The sequence below is a fragment of the Dasypus novemcinctus genome, chromosome 9 (genome assembly GCF_030445035.2).
Source record: "Dasypus novemcinctus isolate mDasNov1 chromosome 9, mDasNov1.1.hap2, whole genome shotgun sequence".
Taxonomy (NCBI): Eukaryota; Metazoa; Chordata; class Mammalia; order Cingulata; family Dasypodidae; genus Dasypus; species Dasypus novemcinctus.
The window spans coordinates 30,566,759-30,594,673 of record NC_080681.1 but is presented as its reverse complement, the minus strand read 5'-3'; the positions used below and the strand labels follow the sequence as shown (position 1 = coordinate 30,594,673).

Here is a 27,915-nt window from a genome sequence, read left to right as displayed (position 1 = left end):
GAGAGAAAGGGATAAACTAACAAGGAATTACACATTGCCTGAAGCTTATCTAATGGCAGCTCATGCCGTAGAAGTATATCCCACACATGTATGCCATCTCTCTTTGGTATAGTGGATTAAAAAGTCATTGATGGAGATGACAGTGTGAGAAGCTTCAGGGCGCCATCTCCCCCGCAGAAGGTTTGAACAATCAGCAAGAACTGGCAGAAACATCTCTCTTAAGGCTCCAGGAAACAAGTAAAGGATCACAGTAACAGGATGAGTACTGCATCATGAAAAAGTCTCCTTAAAAGTAGTAGGGGGAAGCGGACATGACCCAACTGATAGAGCATCCGCCTACCACATGGAAGGTCCAGGGTTCGATACCAAGGGCCTCCTGACCCGTGTGGTGAGCTGACCCACGTGCAGTGCTGGTGTGTGCAAGGAGTGCTGTGACACGTGGGGCACCCCCACATAGGGAAGCCCCACCTAAAAGGAATACAGCCCGCAAGGAGAGCCGCCCAGCATGAGAAAAGCGCAGCCCACCCAGGAGTGGCCCTGCACACATGGAGAGCTGACACAGCAAGACGATAAAACAAAAAGAGACACAGATTCCTGGTGCTGCTAACAAGAATACAAGTGGACACAGAAGAACGCACAGCAAATGGACACAGAGAGCAGATAACTGGGGGGAGGGGAAAGAAATAAATTTTAAAAATAAATAACTCTTTTTAAAAAAATAGGTGGCAAAATGTTAAAATTGATGGACCTGGGTATCTTGGGGAATGGTGGTATGTTAGAATTCTCTGTATGGGTTTTATATTATTTTTGCAACTGTCCTGTAAGTTTGAAATCATTTCAAAATAAAAAGTTAAAAAACTGTATCCACTTCATACACACACATGAACAATGGCTTTGGATGTGTTTCTTCCTCATTAGTATAAACACCACATAACTACCAAAAATAAACTATATAATCTCTCATCTACACTACTTTTAAGAACCTCCTAAAATGGACCCTCCTGATTCAGATTTTTTTCTGCATATGCTTATCAGATTTATCTTTCTATAAATGCCAATTTTATTAAGTTGTTTTTTGGCTAAAGGTCCTATGACTATTCTGGGAAATATAAAATTGCAAGGCTGGTGAGTTAAAACTTTGATGCCATCAGGTAATCCTATTTTACTCATCCACATTTACAGCAACAATCATACCCATTAAAATCCCATGTCCTGCTCAACCCAAGTCTTTAATCTTCTCCTTGAAAACCTGACATCTCCTCAGTGACTTTCCTCATAATGTTTTCTGTCTTAGGAAGATTTTCCCTACGTTTTTTCTGCTAGTCTAAACATGCATATTTTTTGAAGGCTGAGTTTAAGTCCCATAAATTTCAAAAGCTATATTTGATAAGTTAAAAAGGCATAAATATATATAGGAACACTTACATACAATTTATATAAATTGTAAGAATATATAGAAGTATAGCCAGTAGTTATCTCTGAAGAATCAGATTTAGAAAAAAATTAGAAATTAATTAAAATTAGAAATTAATTATTAGTAATAAGTAATCCTCATTACTATAGGATTACTTATCCTATAGTAATAAATGCTTAAATTACTATAGCATTTTCTGATTTACTGCTTGGTGTTTTTAAAATAGTTTCTTATATTTAAATCTTAGTTTCCAAATTGAAAATAGAAGTTATACCCTAATTTCATTTTTCTCTGCCCTTTCTCATTTAGTTCAAACCCACTGTCTCTACTGGATATAGAATTATACTTCCTTAATATTGCTTCTGTATTTTCTGGTTTTGTACAACAATGGCTTTTTTAAAGCTTTTATTCTGAAATAATTTCAAACTTATAGGACAGTTACAAAAAATAATATCAAAGCCTAAAATTTCGGTGGGGGGATGGAGCCCGGAAGCCTATTTCTTTGTTATCATGATTGGGCCCAGGACTGGATCCCTAAAAGCCATTTTTCAGTCAGTAGAGCATAGTAACTAATATGGATTTCAGAGAATGAAGTGAAGGAAGAGACCAACATGACTCAGAGCACTAGAGGAGTATGATAATTTGGAAGGAAATGGGTGAACCAGGATGCGGAGAAAGGTAATTTTAGAAATACTGAAATTTAGAGTGATACATGGCTATTCCAGAGGAAAGTAGCCCATAATGCCAGTAAAAAAGTAATAAAATAATAAAATAACTGCTGGGACTGGCAGTTGATGCTGTCTGCTGGGATCGCAGCAGGGCTTGCTGATTCTAGTGCCTATTTGTAGCCCCTCCATGTACCTGAAATATCTTCTCAGAGCCTGGGAACTGTGTTCTCAGATGGAGCATCCCAAAAGCTAGTGGTCTAAGAGACTGAGGAGGAAGCTATAAGGCTTCTTACGACTTAGACTTAGAAGACCCAGAATATCCCTTCCAGTACATTCTGTTGGTCAAGTGAGTTGTTAAAGCCAACCCAGATTCCAGGGGAGGAGAATAAGACTCCCCCTCTTGATGTGGGGAGCATCACACACATATGGAGAGGGCAAAACTAATGGTAATCTTCAGAGACTATATCCTGCATCTTCATTTGTCAATTTCAGGTAGCATCTATTATCTCCAGGATATGATGGATATCTCCCACACCTCTATTTCCCTTCATTTTCCTTCTTTAGTATTTTTTTTCAAAGATTTATTTATTTACTTTTTTTCTTTTATTTATTCCCCCCTTCTCAGATAGTTCTCTCATCTGTCTACTCATTGTTTGCTCACCTTCTCCAGGAGGCACTGGGAACTGAACCCGGGACCTCTCACATAGGAGGTGAATGCCCAAAGGCCTGAGCCACATCTGCTTTCTGTAGGCTGTGGCATCTGCTGGCCTGTGGCCTGTGCTTGTTGTGGCAGGTGTGGCATCTAGCTTGTTGCGGTGGGTGCGGCATCTACTTATCTTTAGGAGGCACCGGGACCTGACCTGGGACCTCCCATTTTGGTAGGCAGGCACCCAACTGGTTGAGCCATATCCACCTCCCTAATTATATTAAGTTTTTTTTCTCAGTTACCTAAAAAATTCTGTTTCTGGTTCTATAGTACTTCTTAGCATTTTTTTGAGATGAGGGTATAGGGCCCTTGTCCTTACTTCTACTTCTCAAACTCCTACTTGGCTTCTTCTTGTCATTTGTACTTGTACTTTTCTATTAGCAAGAATTTCTAATATTTATCTTTTATTCTGGAATCACATTAATTTTCCTTTATTTCTAGTTGATCGAAACTGACAAAGTGTTTATTATGATTATGTTAAATTATTCACTATATAACTAGGATTATATTTCTTGTTCTTCTTGCCTAATTGCCTTCTTTTTCTTCTTGCATTATCTGTCCTTTTCACATATTTGAGTTGTTCCATATTCACAAGGATGGTATCAAGTCTCTGACATTGTTTTTTTCCCAGTTTTCCGATACATGCTCCTAGAGCTCTCCATCCTCCTGCTCCATTCCTAACAGATTCAGATTGCTCTGCAGATCTGATGCCCAGCATCCTGGGGCTTCCTTCCTTTACTTTCATGGGCTGGAACCAGCATTTCCCCGATCCCATGTCTTTAACTTTCTTAGTTTACTCACTCATATTGCTGCAGCAGATCATCAAATAACTTCCTAACAAAGAGTGTAAAGGAGATAACCATTCTATTTTGCTAGTTCTGAAAATATTTTTATGCTCAGACTATCTGATTGTGTCATTATCTCTATTGCTATCTCATATGGATATATAACATACATAATATATGTAACCAGTTTCCTGTTGCTATGATATTGTTTGTTGTAAGTTTCTCTTTTACATATGATTCTCTGTGAAAATACTTATGTTTTCATATTTGTGCCCATAAATAATTATTTTCAAAGGATAATTTTGTATAAGTGGAATTCTTGGGCAAATGGTATGTATATCTTTAAGGATATTGATATATTCTGCTAAAATTCTTTTCAGAAAGAATTTTACCTCACACCCTCAAAAATATGTATTCTTTTCAGAAAGAATTTTACCTCACCTTTAAGGATATTGATACATTCTGCTAAAATTCTTTTCAGAAAGAATTTTACCTCACACCCTCAAAAATATGTATTCTTTTCAGAAAGAATTTTACCTCACACCCTCAAAAATGTGTATGTGCATATACCATTTAACCAGTCAACATGAAGACATTATCATGTGTTATTTTCATTAAGAGGCTGGTTGGTTTTGTTTTTTGGTTTGTCTTTGTTTGGTGAATACTGATAGTTAATACCTGCTTAGGAACTCTGAAGAGGGTGGGCCAGAAGGGTCTTTACCTGAGATATTTGGAAATAGAACCTGAAAGAGGATAGACATGATAATGTCTTTAAATATTTGCAGGACTATGATATAAAAAAAAGACTCAGTATTTTTGGATTGCCAGGATCAGAAGTACAACTGGAAGTTAGGACACCATATCACCTGTATAGCGACACCAAGATGGAGTATGCTGCTATAGGAGATGTTCAGGCATAGACTGAGGCCAGAGCTGTGGGTAATAGAACTAGGTGATCTTGAGAAGCCATTTTAGCCATACAATTCTGTGATTATAATAAAACATGAAGCCATTGTGAACAGAGTAAAATTTGGGCTGGGCGAAGTATAAACATGCAAAGACATGCAAGCATGGCATAACCCCTTGGGTAAGTAAGTAGTCAGTTTACCCTTAGAAATAGTTATTTTCCTTTTCAACCTGGATGTTTTTCTGCAACAATTAGAAAGTAACATTAACTACATTTTAAGGGGTAATTCATTCACATAATTTATTTTTTAGAGTAAAATAGCAGTGGCGAACCTACATTCAATCTTCATGACAGTGACCTGTCTTTCTCATCATCTAGTCCTCATCATCATTCAGACCAGACCCTTAGGTCCAGGTAGTCACCAGGCATCAGTGACTAGAGGTGAAGGATTGTACCTAGGCAGGAGGCATATGCCCTTTAAGGACTCGTTCTTAAATTTTAAAAATCTTCATAATGATGATAAGAGAAATTACCTGCTTCAATTTCACTTTTAAGTTAAAAATAATTTTTTTTCATTGTTTAAGTGCCTTTTCTGTTTTGATATTTTTCTTGATTGTTGTCAGTACACATTTCAATTTTTTCTCACATCAATTCTGCCATAAAGATGGTATTAGACCATCTTTACAAAAGAAGAAACTGAAACTTAGGTCAGCTTTGCCCAAGGTTACACAGCAGAGCTATGATTCAAGCCCTGGCCTTGATACCACAGGACCAGGATCATTCATTAACTATCCTCACCTCCCAAAATTAATTGCTTAATTATTATAATGAATTGGCCATGTAGAATAAGACATTAAAAGATTAGTTAGCCAATAAATATTTATGGAAATTCTGTCATTACCACTGGATATGGTGATACCAAGTGGCATTCTCAGATACTTTCATCTATCAGTTAATTTTAGCTTTCTCATTCCATTTTTTTATATAACAATGTTGATGATGATGGTAGCAAAGGCAACCATATGATTCTAACCACAACCATATCAGAAAGTATTGATCCTATTTTACAGAGATCTGAGATATGGGTCAGAGAAGTTCCATAATAGCCACAAGATCATGTAGCTTATTAGTAAGGGGCAGAGCATTAACTTATCTTTACTCTAGAAGAAATCAAGGGCTCCTTGGCATGTTTGCTGGTATACTCTACTCTCTAATAACCTGTTTCCAGATGTTTTTCTTCTCATAGATAGTTGTTACATAAGTCACATATTCCCCTACCAACTTTTACCTGCCCTGCTTAACTAATTTAAATGTATCAAAGTTTAAAGATTAATTTCAAACATTTTTTCTAGTAGGAGTTTATGATAACCTTTAATTCCATTCTACTGATTGTTTTACTGTACAAAATTAAAATCTGGATATTTTCCTCCTTTTCTTTCAGAATGGATTACTAATATTTTGATGGGGCTCTCACCCACTCAGAAAAAAGCCTGGAGGACTTTGTTAGGATTTTCAATTTGTTGGTGATTGTACTTGGTTACTACTGGTGAGCAGGCGAGGTTCAACTCAGAAAACATGGGCCAGGCACTATGCTAGGATTTATGAATATAATAGTGAATGAGATACAGGTAATATAGATATTTACAAGGGGGTAAGTACTCTTAACAGACAAGCAGAAGCATCTGTGGAGACACTTGACCCAGCTGGGAATTAACAAGAAGGGGTCAAGAAAAGCTAATCTAGAGTAGGGGCTCTTAATAAGGGGTCCATTTAGCTTGAATTGAAATTCAAAAAAACATTCTTGTGGGGATGTATTGGTGGGGGTGTGATATATTCATGAAATATTACGCAATATTGTGTGGACTTAGTAAGGGGTCTGTGGTTTTCACCTGACTGGCAAAGGGGTCTGTGGAACACAAAAGGTTAAGAACCCCTGTACTAGGTGTATACTATTTTTTAAAATTCTCCCTTGTCCTAATTCACTGGAGAGTTTAATTACGCATGTAAAGAAGAGCAGAATTTTTTAGCTCTCTTATTTTACTTGGATGGTGTCTCAGGTTGCTAGGGTTGCTCTAACAAATACCACAGACTAGTTGGCTTAAACAACAGGAATTTATTGTCTCACAGTTTTGGAGGCGGGAAGTGCAAATTCAAGGTGTTGGCAGGATCATGCTGTCTGAAGTCTGTAACAATCTGATGGTAGCTTGCTGGCAATCTGTGACTCAATCTCTGTCTCCGTCCCGTGGCCATCTAGTTTCCATCTGTCTCCTCCTCACTGTGTCCAAATTTCCTCTGCCTATAAGAACTCCTGGTGTGGGATTGAGCTCACTATAATTCAATTTGTCCTCATGGTAACTAAATAGGATCTTCACAGCTACAGGACCAGGGTTTAGGATTCGAACATGTCTTGATGGTGAGCATGAGTCATTTCATAATTATAGTCTGAGGTTAAGCACAATTAATTGTTCTAATTACAACTTCTTAACTCAAATATTCCAACCACTTCTTTCTTGGAAAAATTCACCTCAACTTTCAACATGATGCCAAAATTAAATACTAAGCATGTATAATATACAGGAACTTGGAATGTTAATGGCAATTTGTTTCCTATATTCCTTAAAGTACTTCTTTTTTTGCTAGGTAAGTTGGAGGAGCCATGCATTTGCTTTTTTTTCATCCCTTCATTCTCTGAGCTAGGAATGTGATTTCTATTGTATATTAAAATGAAAAAGATGGGTGGGAAGATGGTAGAGTAGGAAGCTCCTCTTATCAGTCCCTCTACCCAAACAGCTATTGAACAGGCTCATAGTGTTTGAATCAACTATGTCAACTTTGGAGACCAATAGAACATAGTACAGTATCCAGGAAAAAGTAGAGAAAGAGGCTGGTAAATTACTGTGAATACCAGTAAATTGCTTTCTCTGAGCAGCAGTTACTTGCACCCATTCCCCACTCTTGGAACAGGGGTCCCCTGACATAGCTTGCTGGGTGCCAGAAAGGGACATAAAAATTCAGTTTCCCACGATCCATTTGGGGTACAGTCTGATCGTGGATCACTGCTTTTGATTCAGTTACTCCTGAATGCTAGGGACCCAGCTTAGAGGGTGCCCGTTGTTTCAGCACAACCTGGACAAAAGTGGTGGACAAGACTTAAAGATGGTACACTTCCTTATAGCTGCAGAAGAACAGTTGAAGGCCTGCATTTGGTAGGTCCATGCTAAGTCAAGAAAGCTCAGCTTTGGGGAGCCATGGACAAAGTTCCTGGTATCCTTTCTGGCCCCTCCCTCATCCCTTCTCCAGGGCAATTTGGAGCCAGCCAGTACTCCCTTTGTGGGTCTCTGGTCTTGTTCCATCTGGAAAACTACTCCCCTTCCAGAATTTGTCCTCAAGGCAAAATCAACTTGAGATGGCAAAAGAAATGTAAGAAACAATTGATACTGGGAGGCCTAGGGAAAAGGATTACTGCTGTGAGTCCTGCAAGGGAATGCCCTGGAGAGGGAGAAAGTCTGTTTCCTGGGGAGTCCAGGGGACATTCAAACTCTTGTAAAAAGGGTAACTCTTAAGGTCACTAGGAAGCACAAGCCCGGGTCAAGACACAGGCCCAAAACAATGAGAAGGACTCAGCACATTACATTCATGTTGGTCTCAATAGAAGGGCTGAACTCAAGGATTTGCAATGACAACAGAAGTTTTTTTTAAAAATTAGATTTGCTTGGTTTTCTTAGCTCCTGACACTCAAATTCTGTCATTGACAGCTGCATCTAAACTCAAGAAACAGATATCTCAGGGAATAAGTCCCAGAGTTAGCATTTTAAAATATTAAAATGTACAGTGTGCAACAAAAGATTATACAACAAAGAAAAAGGAAATGATGGTCCATCCAAGGGAAAAGGTTAAAAATCCAGAAAACACCAATGAAGAAGAACACAATGTGGACATATCAAACAGTGCCTTTTAAAAAAAAGTGATCTTAAGTCATTGATGTGGAGACAGTGACCAAGGGAGTTGCTGAGGGCAGGGAGAGGGAAGAAGAGGTGTGATATGGGGGCATTTTTGGGACTTTGAGTTGTCCTGAATGATATTGCAGGAACAGATGCAGGACATTATATATCCTGCCATAAGCCACTGAATGGACTGGGGAAGAGTGTAAACTACAATGTCAACTATAATCCATGCTGTGTAGCAATGCTCCAAAATGTATTTATCAAATGCAATGAATGTGCCACACTGATGAAAGAGGTTGTTGATGTGGGAGGAGTATGTCAGGGGGTGGGGTATATGGGAAACTCATATTTTTTAATGTAACATTTTCTGTGATCTATGTATCTTTAAAAAAGAGAGATTCAATAAAAATTATTTTAAAAATGCTCAGGAGATGAAAGAAAATACAGAGAAAGAACTAAAGGACATGAGGAACACAATGGATGAACAATATGAGGATCTTAATAGAGAGAGACATTTTAAAAAGGAACCAAAAGAACTACTGGATTTGATGACCACAATAACTGACATTAAAGATTCCTAACAGTGTTACAACAGCAGGTTAAATCTGGAAGGAGAAAGAATCAGAGAACTTGAAAACAAGATAATTGAAATAAGTAAGGCTGAGGAGCATAAAGAAAATGTAATTATAAAAACCCAAAAAAATAGCCTAAGAGGTCACCATCAAGTATAATGATATATGCATAATGGAAGTATCAGAAGGACAAGAAAAAGAAAAAGGGGCAGAAGGAGTATTGAAAAAAAAATAGTGACTAAGAACTTCCCAAACTTAGCAAAAGATGTGAATATGCACATCCAAGAAACCCAGAGAACATCAAATAGGATAAATTTAAAGAAAAATGTGCCCTGTCACATAGTAATCCAACTGCCAAATGCAAAGGACAAGAAGAGAGTTCTGAAAGCTGTAAGAGAAAAGCAACCTGTTCTATACAAGGCATTCCCAATTAGTTGCCTATTTCTCATCAGAAACCATGGAGGCAAGAAGGCAGTAGATTAATGGAATTGTAGTTGGTGCTGGGGTTTTAGATATATTTAGGGGATTTGAATCTCTGGACTGATAATATGACACCCAGGCCCAGAGCCTCAACAGACTTCAGCTCCTACACTTTGATTTATTGGACTTACCCCACTCAGCTAACATTGAGTTGAAGAAGGTCAACCACCACACCATGGAGCCTAGAGTGTCTACAACTGAAAGCAGGAGGAGTGCATCCAGTATCCATGTGGAAGCTAAGCCCCCACTTGACATAGATGTGCAATGGACACAACCAATCCAATGTCTACAGAGAAAATGTGGAATGGGTGTGGGAAGGGTAGCCATAGTGGCTGCTGGGTTTGGGGAATGGGAGGAAGAGATGAGATGTGGAGGCGTTTTCGGGACGAGGAGATGTCCTGGGTGGTGCTTCATGGACAATTATGGGACATTGTAGATCCCCCCAGGGCCCACTGAATGGAACGTAGGAGAGCGTGGGCTATGATGTGGACCATTGACTAGGGGTGCAGTGATACTCAGAGATGTACTTACCAGGTGCAATGGATGTGTCATGATGATGGGAGAGAGTGTTGCTGTGGGGGGAGTGGGGGGTGGGGGCGGTGGGGTTGAATGGGACCTCATATTTTTTTAATGTAATTTTTAAAAATAAATAATTAAAAAAAAAAAAAGAAGGCAGTAGATTGAAATACTTAAAGTGCTGAAAGAAACAACTGCTAACCAAGAATTTATATCTGGTAAGACTTTTCTTTAAAAATGAGGGAGCAGTTAAGACATTCCCAGATAAGCAAACGCTGAGGGAGTTCATCACTACTAGACTTGCCCTACAAACAATGCTAAACATGGTTTCAGTTCTTCAGACTGAAAGGAGAAGACATTCAAAGTGGCTTAAAGAAGTAAAGACTCTGGTAAAGGTAACTGGGTAATTATAAGTGCCAGTACTATTGTAGTCAATTTTTTGTTTTTGGTATGTAACCACACTCCTTACTTCCTACAGGTACTAAAATGCAAATTAATAAAAAGTAATGATATATCTATGATTTTGGACATACAGTGCACAAAGATATAATTCATAACATGTACAAAAAAAGGTAGGGATGGAGAGGTATAGGAACAGTGTATGTGTATGCTATTGAAGTCAATAGTATCGAATCAAATATGATTGTTATATATTTAGTGTGTTAAATTTTAACCCCATGGTAACCACAAAGAAAATATTTGAAAAATATACCCAGGTAGAAATGAGAAGGGACTCAATATGGTACAATACAAAAAAATCAAATAAATATGAAAGTAGACATTAACAGAAGAATTGAGGGACAAAAAAGATATAAGATTTACAAACACTAAATAGCAAAATGAGTACTGGATTATCAGTAGCAATTTTAAATGTAAATAAAATAAATTTGCCCCTCAAAATGCATATTTGGGCAGAATGGATAAAAAAACATGACCCAACTATATGCTGCTTAAAAGAGACTCACCTTAAATTCAAAGACATAAATAGGTTGACAATTAAAGAATGAAATATATATATATATATACAATGTAAATAGTAACCAAAAAGAGAGTTGGGGTAGCAATATTAATCTCAGATAAAAAAGACTTTTAAGTAAGCCAAAACTTAGGGAAGCATCTTCAGGACCTTGCATTATATAGTAGTTTCTCAGATTTTATATCTAAAGCACAAGCAACAAGAAACAAATGGTTAAATGGGACTTCATCAAAATTGAAAACTTTTGTGCATCAAAAGGACTTTAGCATGAAAGCCAAATGGTAACCTACAAATGAGGAGAAAATATTTTGAAACCAAATATATGATAAGGGTTAATATCTAAAATATACAATGAAATCTTTCAACTCAACAACGAAAAGACAGGGAAACGGACTTGGCCCAGTGGTTAGGGCGTCCGTCTACCACATGGGAGGTCCGTGGTTCAAACCCCGGGCCTCCTTGACTTGTGTGGAGCTGGCCCATGCGCAGTGCTGATACGCGCAAGGAGTGCCCTACCATGCAGGGGTGTCCCCCGCATAGGGGAGCCCCATGCGCAAGGAGTTTGCCCATAAGGAGAGCTGCCCAGCGTGAAAGAAAGTGCAGCCTGCCCAGGAATGGCGCCGCCCACACTTTCCGCTGACGACAACAGAAGCGGACAAAGAAACAAGACGCAGCAAACAGACACAAAGAACAGACAACCAGGGGAGGGTGGGGAATTAAATAAATAAATAAAATCTTTAAAAAAACAACAAAAAGACAAGCAACCCAATTAAAAAATGGGCAAAAGACTTGAATAGACATTTCTCCAAAGAAGATATACAAATGGCCAAAAAGCATATGAAAAGATGCTCCATATCATTAGCCATTAGGGAAATGCAAATCAAAACCACAATGAGATGTTACTTCACATCCACTGTTTAAAAAAACGGAAAATTACAAGTATTAGAGACCATGTGGAGAAATGTTAAAACTCATTCATTATGGGAATATAAAATAGTGCTGTCATTGTGGAAGAAAGTTTGGCAATTCCTCAGAAAGTATAGAATTACCACATGACCTGGCATCCCATTTCTAGTTATATACCCGAAAGAGTTGAAAGTAGGATATTTGCACACCCTTGTTGATAGCAGCATTATTCACAGTTGCCAAAAGACAGAAGCAACTTAAGTGTCCATCAACCAGTGAAGAGGTAAATAAAATGTGGTTTATACATATAATGGAATATTATTCAGCTGTAAAAAAGGAATGAAGCTCTGATATGTGCCATAACATGGAAGAACATTGAAGAAATGTTGAGTGAAATAAGCCAGATGAAAAAAGACAAATAGTGTATGACCTCACTGATATGGAATAGAATAAGCAAACTCATAGAGTCAGAGTCTAGAATATAGATTATCAGGGATGAGGTAGGGGTAGGGAATGAGGAGTTAGTGCTCAAATTGTAAGTTTCTATTTGGGTTGATTGTAAAGTTTTAGCAGTGAATGGTAGATATGGAGCACAGCATTGTGAATGTAATTAACAGCACTGAATTATATATTTGAATGTGGTTAAAAGGTGGAAATTTTATGTTATTTATATTGTTATTAGAATTAAAAATTTTTTTTAAATCCAAAGAACTGCACAACACAGTAAACCATGGACTACAGTTAATAGAACAATTACAAAAAATGTGCTTTCATCAATTGTAACAAATGTACCACACCAATGCAAGGTATTAATACTACAAGGATTATGGAAACTTTGTATTTTCTGCATGATTTTTGTGTAAACTGATACTTCCCTAATTAATAAACATCAACAACAACAAAAATGCTACTGACCAAAGGAAAAAGAAAAGAAAAATTTCACCCACCCCTTAGAGTTCATTATAATAATATTTATTATAAAAAAGAGGTGTGGGTTGAGGTCACTCTTTAAATGGTTCACTTTTAGGTACCACTGAGATTTATGCTTAAGGTGATCTTTCCTTCCATTTTACGTAATGAGAATAATCAGTCAACTGGTAGTGTAAAACAGGCGTTATGGCCATATGAAAACCTCATGCAAAAGGTGTTCATGGAGGATGGAATGGCATAATTGGAAAATTAATCAGGGTATGAGATCTTGCAAATGCCACATTTACCAGTCATTTTGGCTTATTTGTCCTTTGCTCTGTACTGTTTCCATTTTAGGCTTTGGTCCTAAAACACGGAGGAGGATGGTATATGTGTTAGTACTCAGACTACCAGTGAGTTTTTCTTGGCGTGCATGAGTGAGTACAACTCCTCTCCTACCCCACACACCTAAAGCAATGCCGCATTGTATGTAAAGTCAAATGTAACTACTGTTGTTTGAGAGTGTGTCTCATCCCTGGTGGTACAATAGAACCTTTTAAAAAAACACCAATGTCCATGCCCCACTCAGACAAACAGAATCTGAAGTGAATCACATTTACTTTAACAGGTACTTCTGTTGCACACACAGCAAGGGTGAACCATCGGTCTAATGCTTTGAACTAACTGATTAGAAACTGTTAAATAAAGATATCATGTAAGGTATCCCACCTGTTTTGTCCAGGACTGTCCCGGCTTTAGCACTCAAAAGTCCCACATCTTAGGAAAATCTTCCCCAAGATGGAAAAAAATCACAGTTTTCAGCAATGGATGCAAAGGTTCGTAAGAAAAGTACAAAACATTTAATGGCCCAAAAAATAGTGTAAAATGGATATGACATTGATTATCTGCCTTCTATAGTTGCTTCGCTGTTTTCCCCCCTTAACCACTGATTTTGTTGGCAGCCTTGATTTGCAGTTCACAATAATGGCTCATCCATTGTTCCATCAGTCTGAATTGATAGGACTTCATGTGCTATGTAAGTGCATTGTAACTGAGTGTTAACAGTTTGTCTGTGCTTGTGGATTAAAGGTTGTGATTTCTGTCAGGATAGTACTAGCTTAATTCATAATACTGAATATTGTATCTGTGTTTTCGAAGAAGTCAGACAATGAAAATGAGGACAGTTACACTGCCAATACTAGCATGACCCAGACATCACTGAAAAAGAAGACCAAATGACTATGTTATTCTAATGACAGATGGAAAGCTACATAAAACTAGATTAGGAAGGTAAATAACCCAAACAGGATATGCTGCACAATATGCAGAAAAGAATTTAGGAGTTAAGTCTCATTATGGAGAAGGTAATATGAAAGCACATAAGGAGACTGACTCTTACAAGTTTGGGATGAAACAGGCAAGTACATCTGTATCAATTTAAAGATTTCTCATTTCTTAAAAAAACACTAATACTCAGTTGAAAATAGCCACTGGATTAGTTTAGGTATACTGAACAAACTAAATGTATTATTGTAATTTTCCCTTGATTGTGCTACAAAACTGAATAAAGCTAAGTTTTTAATTTAAACTTTGCGCCTAAAATGTCCACTGGGGGAACAAAGGGAGATGAGTTGGCCTCTTAAAGTATTGTCAGTTCTTACCAAGGATCATGCTTTCTACAGTATATCAAGTATGTGTTGAATTATGGCAAAAAAAAAAGGGTGCCCCACACCCTTTCCACAGAAAACATAAAACAGGACTGTTGATATCTTATTCAAATGCCAACAAAATTTTTCTTATCTATCTGCATATTTTGCAGACGATGCAAATGTAAATTTTGATAAATTCCCTTCAGTCTATAAACTTCTTAGGCAAGAATATGAAAAGATCTCACATTCTAATTGTGTTGTGTAACTTGTATACAGCACTGCTAGAAAGGGATATGATTTTGTTGTGGTTGCTTTTTTTTTTAGAGAAGTTGTAGGTTTACAGAAAAATAGTGCATGAAATATAGAGTTCCCATATAAATCACCCTATTATTAAAACCTTGAATTAGTACTTTTGTTACAATTGATGAAAGCACATTTAAAAGTAATTGTACTATTAGCTATAGTCCATAATTTACGATAGGGTTCACTGTTTCGTTGTTCTTTTTTTTTTTTAAGATTTATTTTGTATTTATTTCTCTCACTGCCCCTTCCCTCACTGCTCCAGTTGTCTGCTCTCTCTGTCCATTGGCTGTGTGTTCTTCTGTGGGAAACTGTATCTCTTTTTGTTGCATCATCTTGCTGTGTCAGCTCTCCATGTGTGCGGCGCCATTCCTGGGCAAGCTGTACTTTTTTCATGCTGGGCAGCTCTCCTTACAGGCGCACTCCTTGTGCGTGGGGCTCCCCTACATGGGGGACACCCCTGTGTGGCACGGCACTCCTTGCGCGCATCAGCACTGTGCATGGGCCAGCTCCACATGGGTCAAGAAGGCTCTGGGTTTGAACCTTGGGACCTCCCATGTGGTAGGTGGACACCCTATCCATTGGGCCAAATCCGCTTCCCTCTTTTATTCTTTAAAACTTTTTTATTCTCTTCCAAACTTTATTCTAATAACATGTAAATAATGTAAAATTTCCGCTTTTAACCACAATCACATATAATTCACTGCTGTTAATTACATTCTCATTGTTGTGCTACCATTACCACCATTCTTTACTAAAACTTTACAATCATCCCTGCACAATTTAAACACTAACTCCTCAATCGCTGTGCCTACGTCATCCCCTGGTAACATGTATTCTAGATTCTGACTCTCTGAGTTTGCCTATTCTAGTTATATCTTATCTGTGATGTCATACACTATTGTCCTTTTGTGTCTGGCTTATTTCACTCAATATGAAGTCTTCAAGGTTTATATATGTTGTGGCATGTATCAGAACTTCATTCCTTTTTACAGCTGAATAATATTCCATTTTATGTATATACCACATTTTATTCATTCTTCAGTTGATGGATACTCAGGTTGTGTCCATCTTTTGGCAATTGTTAATTGTGCTGCCATCAACATAGGTGTGCAAATATTTGTTTGAGTCCCTACTTCCAAATCTTTTGGGTATATACCTAGAAATGGTATTGCTGGGTCTTATGGTAATTCTATACTTAACTCTCTGAGGAACTACTGAACTATCTTCTATAGTGGTTGTACCATTTTGCATTCCCATCAGCAATGAATGAGTGTTCCCATTTCTCTGCATCCTCTCCAACACTTATTTTCTGTTTGTTTTTTAAACAGTAGCCATTCTAGTGGGTATGAAATGGCATATCATTGTGGTTTTGATTTGTATTTCCCTAATAGCTAGTGATGCTGAATATCTTTTCAGGTGCTTTTTGGCAATTTGTGTATCTTTTTTTTTTCTAGAAATAGCTATTCAAGTCTTTTGTCCACTTTTTAATGGGTTGTTTGGATCTTTATTATTGTAGCTGTAGAATTTTTTTAATAGTCTGGATATTAAACCCTTATCAGCTATGTGGTTTCCAAATTTTTCTCCCATTATGTAGGTTGTCTTTTTACTTTGATGATCAAAGTATTTTGATGCACAAAAGTTTTAAGTTTTGCTGAGATCACATTTATCACTTTTTTCTTTTGTTGCTTATGCTTTGTGTGTAAATCTAAGAAACCATTGTCTAATACAAAATCCTGAAGATGCTTCCCTATGTTTTTCTTAAGAAGTTTTATAGTTTTGTTTCTTATATGTAGAAAAGGGATAGGATTTGCCAACTTCTGATTCTGAAACTTTCATAATGAAAGTTTTTGGTCACCATTCAGTTTCCTTAAAATATGCAAAAGCACTTAATGAAATTTTTACTGCATGGAAATGGAAGGAAATAACCTCCTTATAAACATGGCACTCATGTTGCTAGCCATAGAAAAGATGTTAAAATTACCTGCGTAAAATCATATTTTCAAAGTATGGGGAAAGTAATAAATTGAGAATGAGAGTGGAGAAAAGGATTACAGTAAAATAGAAGTTTATATGCTGTTTCTCTAAAACTATTCATTGATCATTGAGGAAACCATAAGAGCTCTAGAGAAGGATAAACAGACTGAACCTAGGTTATTCAGTGTTATTTTTGGTCATAACCAAAACTTATACAATGGGAAAAAAGGTTCATTTTTTGGAATAAAGACTGCTTCTAGGGAAGCAGACTAGGCCCAAAGGATAGGGCATCCGCCTACCACATGGGAGGTCCACAGTTCAAACCCGGGGCCTCCTTGACCCGTGTGGAGCTGGCCCATGCACAGTGCTGATGCATGCAAGGAGTGCCGTGCCACGCAAGGGTGTCCCCCGCGTAGGGGAGCCCCACGCACAAGGAGTGCGCCTGTAAGGAGAGCCGCCCAGCGCAAAAGAAAGTGCAGCCTGCCCAAGAATGGCGCCGCACACATGGAGAGCTGACACAACAAGATGATGCAACAAAAAGAAACACAGATTCCCAGTGCCACTGATAAGGATAGAAGCAGTCACAGCAGAACACACAGCGAATGGACACAGAGAGCAGACAACTGGGGGGAGAGAATGGGAGAGAAATAAATAAATAAATAAATCTTCAAAAAAAAAAAGACTGCTTCTAAGCTTGGGGAAAAAGTCACCAGAAAAGGGTAGCCAAGTTAAATAGGACTTTTTTTTTTTTTAGGGATTTTGCTTTTATTTTTCTCTTTGTTTTTAAAGGAGCTTTAGATTACATGAATGTTACATCAAGAATGTAGGGGATTCCTATATACCCCCACCCCCTCCACACTTTCTTCCTCCATTAACATCTTTTATTAGTGTGGTACATTTGTTACAACTGATGGACACTTACTAAAGCACAGCTACTAAACATGGTTTGTAGCACCTCACAATTTTATAGGTTTTGACAAAATGTATAATGGCTTGTATCTGTCTTTGCAGTATCATACAGAACAATCCCAATGTCCCCCAAATGCCCAATGCTACACTCAGTTGTCCCTCTCCTTCCTTTCAAAACTTCTGGTGACCACTGTCTTTATATCAATGTTACAAGTTCTTCCATTACTAGAATAATAAGTCTATTTTAGTCCCTAATGCATTCCCCTCATTCCTCAATCTTGATGATTTGGGGATGGTAATGTCCACTTTCCTTCCTCTTGAGAGGAGCCTTACTTAGATCCCATGGAGCAGATGGATGGAACTGTCTTGCTTCAGTTGTTATGTTGATATGTTGATATGTTTTTTTGAGACCGGTTTCTTGCTTTTAAATACAAACAGATGAGAGGTAAGCATCAGGTAAAGACTTGAATTAAATGCAAAGGAATTAGTAATTGTCATTCACTGGGTAGATTTTGTCTGGGTATTCCTTCAGTAGCTGTCCTCGCGCAGCTACTGTTGATGCATAGATGACAGATCCCCAGAAGAGTACAACAATCGCCAAGAAGCAATAGTAAATAAATCCAGTCTGGAGTGCGGCAGCTCACTGGATTCATGGTAATGAGGCGGTGGCCCGCTGGAGCGGGCAGGAGCTGCAGCCCTAAGTTAATCTCCAGGGCAGTGGCTGCTGGATGGCAGCATTTTGCAGCTGAGCACCAATAGGACTTTCAGTTTCTTTACTAAAATTGTAACTTATTGTAAATCAGATTTTTATTACAGAAGTTCACATTACCTCTTTAAAACTATTTCCTTGAGAAAGACAAGCTTTACTTAGGATGACAGCCAATGTGTTTCAGAGTGTTTAAAAATTATGAAAATTTTAGATATGGATGACCCATATAATGAATTCATAGATGCAAGACCTGGTTGACAAACAGCTGGTCTACCAAAATAAGCCTGTAGATACAAAGTGAATGAACATTTTTTGGATAACTGTAAACTAATTTCTACTGGTGCAGCTTCTGGCATTTAAGGAAAGATCTGTCATGGTATTAGCTGGATTCAAGCCTAAGGAACAGACACTTCACAGTCTAAATTCCAGTGATAACACATTAAATTTCAAAGTTTCCAGGTTTCAACAAAAGATTACAAAACATACAAAGAAACAGGAATTGATGGCCCAGGCAAAGGAAATGATAAAAGAATTAGAAAACATCAGATATGAGGAAGACCATACTTGGGACATACCAGACAAAGACTTTACTAGAATGGCCCTAAATATGCATGAGGAACTAAAGGAAAACATGGACAAAGAACTAAAAAGAAGAGGAAAAATCGAAGAACACAAAGAGAATATCAATCTTGAAATGGATATTATGAAAAGGACCCGAACAGAGCTGAGGACCACAGTAACGGAGATTTAAAAAATTCTCTAGAGGAGTTTGACAGAGACTGGAGTTGACAGATGAAAGAATCAGAGAACTTGAAGATGGGATATTTGAAATCATTCCGTTTGTGGAACAGAAATAAGAAAGAATGAAGAAAATTGAAAAGAGTCCTGAAGATCCTGTGGGTCACCATCAAGTGTCCCAATATATACACTGTGGAAGTCCCAGAGGAGAAGGAAGAGCAAAAGAGGCATTGAGAATATTCAAATAAATAATGGCTGAAAACTTCCCAAGTTTAATGAAAGACATGGATATATACATCCAGGACACTCAGTGAACTTCAAATGGTATAAACCCAAATAGACCCATACTGTGGGATATTATAATCAAATTGTCAAATGCCAAAGATAGAGAATTCTGAAAACCACAAGAGAGAAGCAACTTGTCATATATAAGGGAGCCTCAGGAAGATTAAGTGCCATTTTCTCATTGGAAAGCATGGAGACAGAATGCCATGGAAAAACATATTTAAAGTACTGGTAGCCAACCAAGCATTCTACATCCAGCAAAACTGATAGCCAACCAAGTATTCTACATCCAGGAAAACTGTCCTTCAAAAAATGAGGAGCAGGGGAGCAGATGTGGCTCAAGCAGTTGAGTGCCTGCTATCCACATGGGAGGTCAGGTTTGGTCCTTGGTGCCCACTAAAAACAAAATAAAAAAACAAACACCAAGTAAACAAATGAAAAGACTGACTCAGGAGAGCCAATGTAGCTCAATGGTTGGGCACCAGCTTCCCACATATGAGGTCCCAGGTTCAATCCCTGGCTCTGGTACCTCAAAAAAAAAAAAAAAAAAAAGATGGAGAGATATAGACATTTTCAGGTAAACAAAAGCTGAGGGAGTTTGTTACCACTATACCAGTCCTACAGGAGATGCTAAAGAGGATTCTGCAGGTTGAAAGGAAAGAACAATATACAATAGATCAAAGCTCTGTATGAAGAACTAAAGATTTCTAGTGAGGGTAATGATATGGGTAAATATAAGTGCCAGTATTTTATTTCTGGTTTTTAACTTCACTTTTTAGTTCCTACAGCATCTAAAAGGCAAATGCATAAAATGTAATGATAAACCAGTGGTTTGAGACTGATGTATAAACATGCAATTTGTGACAAGAACTACATAAAGGTGGAGTAACAGGGGGTATAGGAACATAGTTTGTGTATATTGTTGAGGTTAAATTGGTATCAAAATAAATGAGATGGTCATAGATTTAGGATGCTAAACTTAAGCCTCATGGTAACTATAGAAATTAGGGTATAGATTGCCAGGGGTGAAGGGCAGGGGACTTGGGTAGTTAATGCAAGGTGGGTATAAAATATTTGTTTATAAGATGACAAAAAAGTGTTGTTTATGAGATGGGAAAGTTTTAGTAATAAATGGTGGTAAAGGTACTGTAATATTGTGAGTGTGATGAATCCCATTGAATGGTGTGCTTAGGAGTGATTGAGACAGGAAAGTTTTATGTTGTATATTATGTTCCCACAATTAAAAAACAAGCTCAAATAAAGAGAAAATGACAATTAAATGCAATACATGATCATGGATGGGATCTAGCAAGGAGAAAGGCCATAGAGACATTACTGGGACATAAGAAAAGATTGGAATATAGGCTATAACCTTTATATCAATAATAAATTTTTGACTTGGATAACTTTACTTAGGGTAGTTACATATGTAAATATCTTTGTTCTTAAGAAATATACATGGCAATAGTAGGTTTTCAAGGAGCATGATGTATGCAACCTACACTGAAATGTTAAGAAGAGAGAGGAAGGAAGGGAGGGAAGAAGGGAGGAGAAAGAAAAGAAAAAAAGGAAAAGAAAGACAGAAAATATGGCTAAGTATTCAAATTGGTGGATCTGGGTATCTGGGGCAGGAGGTATGTGTGTTCTCTGTATGTTCACTTTTACTGAACCTGTAGTTGGCACAGGGGTTGGTGTATACTCAGGAGACTTGAATCTCTGGATTGGACATGTGCCAGCTGGGCCCTGAGCCTCAGTAGACTTGCAACACCTACTCACTGGTTCGTTGGACTAACTCAGGCCAGCTAACAGGGAGGTGAAGATGGTCAACCACCACACCAGGGAACCGAGAGTGCCTACAACTGCAAGCAGGAGAATCACGTCCATCAGCCGTGTGAGATCTAAACCCCCTCTCGATTTAGAGGTGGAGTGGACATCACAATCGATGGTCCATGGGATGGAGGAATAAAATATAGATTAGAGTGGACTTACTGGTATTCTACAATAGAATTATTGTGATTCTAGCAATGGAAGAAATTGTAGCATTGATGTGGAGACAGTGACCATGGGAGTTGCTGAGAGCAGGGAGAGGGAAGAAGAGATGTGATGTGGGGCATTTTTGGGACTTGGAATTGTCCTAAATGATATTGCAGGCACAGATACTGGACATTATATATCCTGACATAACCCACTGAATGTACTAGGGGAGAGTGTAAACTACAATATAAACTATAATCCACGCGGTGCAGCAGTGCTCCAAAATGTATTCACCAAATGCAATGAATGTGCCACAATGATGAAAGAGGTTGTTGATGTGGGGGGAGCGGGGGTGGGGTGGGGTATATGGGAACCTCTTATATTTTTTAATGTAACATTTTTTGTGATCTATGTATCTTTTAAAAAAAGAAAATTTTAAAAAAGAATGGAAAAAAAAGATTTATATGTTTCCCCTTCTCCTCCCCTCCCCCTCCCCTGCTGTTTTTGCTGTCTGTGTCCATTCACTGTGTGATCTTCTAGTATCTATTTCTTTTCTTTTTTTTTTTTTTTTTTTGTCTTCTCATTTTTTCTCCTCTAGGATTCATCAGGATTTGATCCTGGGGACCTCTGATGTGGAGGGAGGTTCCCTGTCAATTGTGCCACCTCAGTTCCTGGTTTCTGCTGCACTTCACCTTGACTCTCCCCTTCATCTCTCTTTTGTTGTGTCATTATCTTGCTGTGTGACTCACTTGCACTGGCACTAGCTCACTGTGTGGGCACTTGGTTTGCCACGTGGGCACTCACATGGGCACTCAGCTCACCACAGGGGTACTCGGCTCACTGCGTGGGCACTTGGCTCACCACGTGGGTACTGGCTCACCCCACAGGCACTGGCTCACCGCACGGGCATGCTTTCTCTTCTTCTTTTTCCCCAGGAGGCCCCAGGGATAGAACCCGGGTCCTCCCATATGGTACGCAGAAGCCCTATCACTTGAGCCACATCTGCTTCCCTGTATATGGGTTTTTAAAATTATTTTTGTAACTGTACTATGCATGTGAAATTATTTCAAAATAAAAAGTAAACAAAAAGATGACAGAGGAAATATTTTAAAGATAATTGTTTTATTTTTCTTATACAGTATTATTTAGCTTGTCCTGTTAATTACTACTACTTGCCTCTGTTAACTAGGCCAATTATTTTGTTTAAATAGTAGTATTTATGTAATAGAAAGTAAATAATGCAGAGTAATACAGAATTTCTAATTAACATCTTCATGTTTCTATGCTCAAGTAATAACATATGCTAATTAGCTATCATTTTTTAGTAGTATTATCATCCTCTTCTGGTATGACTTTGTTCTGGTTGGATCTCTAAAGAGTGGGTCACCCCACTGTGCACAGGGCTCATTTTGCCTTCCATTTTGTGTATTTGGCTGACCCTCCTCCCTTCTTCATTACATATTCCTGATTCACTAAATGCAGCAATTTAAAAATTATAAAAAGTTTTGGATTAACCTTTGAAAAGCTAATTCTTATAATGCAGTTCTGTGAATTTTTAATCCCTAAAATAATACATAAGGAGTATTACTGAAAATCTAAGAAAAAGTTAATTCATATTTCTTTTTCTGGCTTTATAATGTTCTTGCTTGGAAGACAGTATAACATAACTGGCTGAAAAATGGTCTCTGAGGTTGCATCCATGCCTAATATTTTAGGAGTAGGAATATTTCTTTTGTTGTGTAATCATACTTCTGATTCATTTGGAAGTGTTGGAGGTACACCATTTACCTAATAGCAAGCAATTTTTAAATTATTTTAAATAAGAATGTTGGTATATATACTTTTGGTTTTCTTTCTAATTATTAACTCAGCTGTTCATTTCCTATGATTAAATTGGTAAAGTGTATTAGGTATTATGTTTCTCAATTCCGAATGTTCCCAAAGATATGTATTTTAGCTCTAGGAATTACTGATTAACAATTATACTTTCAGGTCAAATATGATGGCTAAGATCTGGCATGTGTTGTTATATATGGCAAATATCAATATCCTCACAAGATTTTATTTGATTTTTAGGATGTTAAGTACATCTTGAGAGTTCTCTTTAATAATGGATATAATAATGAGTTTCTGTTAGGTGTTTAATTGCCATAAAATTCCTCAACATTTCTGAAACCCACAATACATTCTGATCATTTTTTCTATAGCAATTTGAGAATGCAATTACTAATGGTTATTTACAAAATTCATTATTTCAATTTAAGAAAACTGTTCGAAACTTCTATTTTAGTTTCCCTACTGGTATAATAAATACCTTACAATAGGCTGCTTAAGCAATGGGAATTTATTGGCTGACATTTTTTATGCTAGGAGAAGTCCAGAATTAGGGTTTTAGCAAGATACTGTGTTCTCTCTGAAGATTTGGAGCTCTGGGCTGGCTGCTTGTGACCCTTGGTCTTTGGTTTTTCTGTCACATGGCAAAAAATGCACATAGCGATATCTTATCCTTTCTCCTCCAGGTTCCTCTGTCTTCCAGCTTCTTCCTGAGGCTTTCTCCTTGTGGCCTTCTCTATAAGGACTTCAATAATAAGATTAAGACCCATCCTGATTCAGTTGCCCACACCTTAACTCAAAATTATAACTTCAAAAGGTCCTACTTAAAATGGTTCATACCCACAGGAATGGCTTAAGATTAAGAATATATTTATTTCTGGGTTACATAACTCAATCTGCTGCATCTATTTTCATAAGTGAGCATTGTGTATAATAAGCCATCTTTTAAAAATACTGTAGAATTCCCAGGACATTTCTAAATTTTCATAATGAGGAAAATCAGTTTGGCAGTAGAAGATTGAAACCTTCTTGGTCTGTTTTGATATTTAGGTTGTTATTTTATGCTGAGAAGTGATTGTTTCTTCAATATTTGGAAATTTTGATATGAGCATTATCCCTGACATTGTGCTTTATGTTTATTATCCAGAGAGGTGGAATGCTGGCCTATTTGGGGAATTTTCGCCTGCTTGCAGAGCTTTCCAGCCCTTTTGTGAATCAGCGGTAGGTTCTTGATATCATTATTTTAAAGTTGTGTTAATTTTTAGTTTGGGGATTTTTTTTCTATGACTATTTTCGTTTTCTAAGATGCTGAAAGCAGATACCATGAAATGAATTTATGTAAACACTGTGAATTTATTTTCTTACTGTTTGAAGTCAAGAAAATATCCAAATCAAGGCATCATCAAGGCTATGCTTTCTTCCCAAATACCCGCTGCTAAAGATTCTTGGCTTCTCTGCCATATGGCAAGGCACATAGCGGCATCTTCTGGTCTCTCCCTTCTCTTCGGGGTTTTGTTGCTGTACCTTCTTGCTAACATGCCTTTTTTTTTCTTTCTCTCTGTATTCATTCTGTTTATAAAGGACTCCAGTAAAAGGAATAGCACGGGTCATGAATGAGGTGGGTCACACCTTAACTAAGGTTGCCTCACGGAAAGGCCCCTCTTACAATGGGTTCACACCCACAGGAATGGATAAGACTTAAGAACATTATTTTCTGGGATATATACAGTTCCAAACTACCACACTCTACCCTCTGGACCCCAAAAAGACATGTTCTTTCCATATGCAAAATACATTTATCCCATCAAAATATCCTAAAAGCCTTAAGTCATTTCAGAAACAATGCTTAATACAAAGTCTCATCAAAACCAGTTTTGTTCTATGTGGGACACAGTTCCTCTGTCTGTGGATCTGTGAAACCTAGAGAACAAGTTATCTGCTTACAGTATACAAAGGAGGGACAGTTGTAAGATAAATATTCCCATTCCCACCGGGAGAAATCGGAAGGAAACCCTGTAGGGCATACTCCATTAGATTTCAAGGTCTGAGAGTTATCTATGAAACAATGTTTTGTCCTCCAGGCCTGATGGAATAGCAGCTCCACCCTTCACACCCTTCCCACCCTTTCCTATGCTCTCTCCGAACACTAGGTGAAGATCCAACATCTTTAAGCATTGGGGTAACACCCAGACTCTTCTACAATACCTGGGGAATAGGCTCAACACTTTGAGAAAACAGGGGTGGTAGCACTCTTCTTAAACAACAGTGTAGAACGCCTGCCCTCACCAAGCTCCAGGGCAGACTCACCGTTTTCATACACACGGGTTGGCCTGCTCTCTTGGCTTAAGAAGATGAGTTCAGTCCAGACCTTAGCTTCTATGGTTCTACCCTTGAAGTGATTTTTCCTTCAATCCGTACCTTTTCCATTCCTTTTAGTACAGGCTGGCAGTGGTTCCCTTCATACATATCTCACAAAACACTTGTTGCTTTTGCATGTAGTACAGAGAGGTCTAAACCCTCAAAAAGTAAGACTTTTCACAGATCCTCCCTGGATAACAGCATCTCCAATCCTGACTTGCACTGAAATGGGTGACTGGATCCATGTTCAGTAAATCCCTCACATGGAGCACTATTCTCTGGGGACACACTTTCCAGAAGCTCTGAATTTTCAAAACCATCAATTTCTGATTTCTTGTGCCCAGGAGTTTAGTTCTCAGCATTTTACTATAAGCTTCAAGGAAAAACCAGGCTGCACTTTTCACATTTAGCTTGGAAATCCCTTCATCTAAATATCCAAACTTAGTGCATTTAAAATCTGCCTTTCATCCAATATCAGAACTCAATTTTGCTAATTGTTTACTCCTTTAAAAGAAGGATTGCCTTTCTTCCAGGTTCCAATAACGTAATCATCATTTATTCTAAGACCTCATCAGAAGTACCTTTAGTATCCATATTTCTACAGCCTCTTCAAAGCAATCTAGACCGTTTCTGTCAAGCGCTTGACAATTTCTTACAGCCTCTACTTCCCAATTCCAGAGCCATTTCTACATTTTTGGTATTTGCAGTACCAAACATTTCTGTTACCAAAATCAGTTTTGGTTTCCTAGGCTGCTGAAAGCAGAGTCCATGAATTGAGTTGGATTAAACAATGGGAATTTTTTTTTTAATATTTTTTTTTTTATTTTTAAGGCTTTAGAATACATAAACCTTACATTAAAAATGTAGGGGATTCTGGAAGTGAATGTGGCTCAAGCAACTGAGCTCCTTTCTACCACATGGGAGGTCCTGGGTTCATTTCCTGGTGCCTCCTAAAGAAGATGAGTGAGATACTGAGCTGACACAACAGGCTGGTAATGCAAGTTGATGCAACAGGATGACTGACACAGTGAGATGATGCAACCAAGAGACACAGCAAGGAAACAGTGAGAGACACAACAAACAGGGAGTGGAGGTGGCTCAAGAAATTATGCATGTCCCTCCCACATGGGAGGCCCCAGATTAGGTTCCCAGTGCCTCCTAAAAAAAAGAAGATGAGTAGACAGCAAGTGCAAACAATGAGGTGGGGAGAAAGAAATAAATCTTTAAAAAATGTATATGGGATTCCCATAACCCTACCTCCTCCCCTTCCCATACTTTCCCCCATTAATAACATCTGTCATTAGTGTGGTACATTTGTTACAATTGATGAACACATATTGAAGCATTGCTACTAACTTTGGTCTATAGTTCACATTATAGTTTACACTTTGCACCACAAAATTTTATGTTTTTTTTTTAAAGATTTATTTTTATTTATTTCTACCCCCTCTCCCAGATGTTTATGCTTGCTGTCTGCTCTCTGTGTTTTTTTTTTTTTTTTTTTGTATGCTCTCTATATTTGCTTTATCCTCTCTTTACGAGGCACTGGGAACCAAACCCAGGACCTCCCATGTTGGAGGGAGGCACCCAATCACTTGAGTTACCTCCACTCCCTGCTTGTTGTGTCTCTCATTGTGTTTCCTTGTTGCATCATCTTGCTGCATCATCTTGTTGCATCAGTTTGCCATGCCAGCCTGTCAGGTCAACTCACTGTTTTGCTCATCTTCTTTAGAGGCACTAGGAACTGAATCCAGGACCTTCCATATGGTAGGAGGGTACCCAATTGCTTGAGCTACACCCTCTTCCCTATAGGTTTTGACAAAATGTATAATACTGTATCCATCAATGCAATGTCATGTAGGACAATTCTAATGTCCCCAAAATACCCCATGTTACACCTATTCTTCCCTCTCCCTCCCCTTAGAACCTCTGGTGGCCATTGCATTTATATTAATTATGTAAGTTCTTAAACAATGGGAATTTTATTTATTAGCTTCCAGTTTGAGGTCAAGAAAATGTCCAAGTCAAGGCATCATCAGGGCTATGCTTTCTTCGCAACGACTGGGTGCTGGAGATTCTTGGTTCCTCTGCCACATGACAAGGCACATGGTAGTGTCTACTAGTCTCTCCCTTTTTCCTTCTCTTCTGGGGTTTGTAATTTCAGCTTCTTGCTTCTGGGCTTTTCTACATATATATTCATTCTGTTTATAAAGGACTCCATTAATGGAAACAAGACCCATCCTGAATGAGGTGGGCCACACCTTAACTGAAAGAGCCTCATCAAAAGGTCTTACAATGGGTGCACATCCACAGGAATGAATAAAATAAAAGAACATGGTTTTGTAGGGTACGTACAGTCCAAACCACCACAATGATCCTAAAGCTACTATATTAAAATTG

The 27,915-nt window shown here is 38.0% G+C and overlaps 1 protein-coding gene across 11 annotated transcripts in view; it reads left to right on the top strand.

The window, feature by feature from the left end:
• Positions 1 to 27,915, top strand: part of TLCD4 (TLC domain containing 4) — a 146,575-nt gene that overhangs the window by 95,828 nt on the left and 22,832 nt on the right. For all 11 annotated transcript variants that reach the window (XM_004471707.5, XM_004471711.5, XM_058303147.2 and 8 more), the window contains one exon: positions 24,305 to 24,378. In XM_004471707.5, the coding sequence (XP_004471764.1) occupies positions 24,305 to 24,378 (74 nt within the window). The remainder of the gene's footprint in view (positions 1 to 24,304; positions 24,379 to 27,915) is intronic.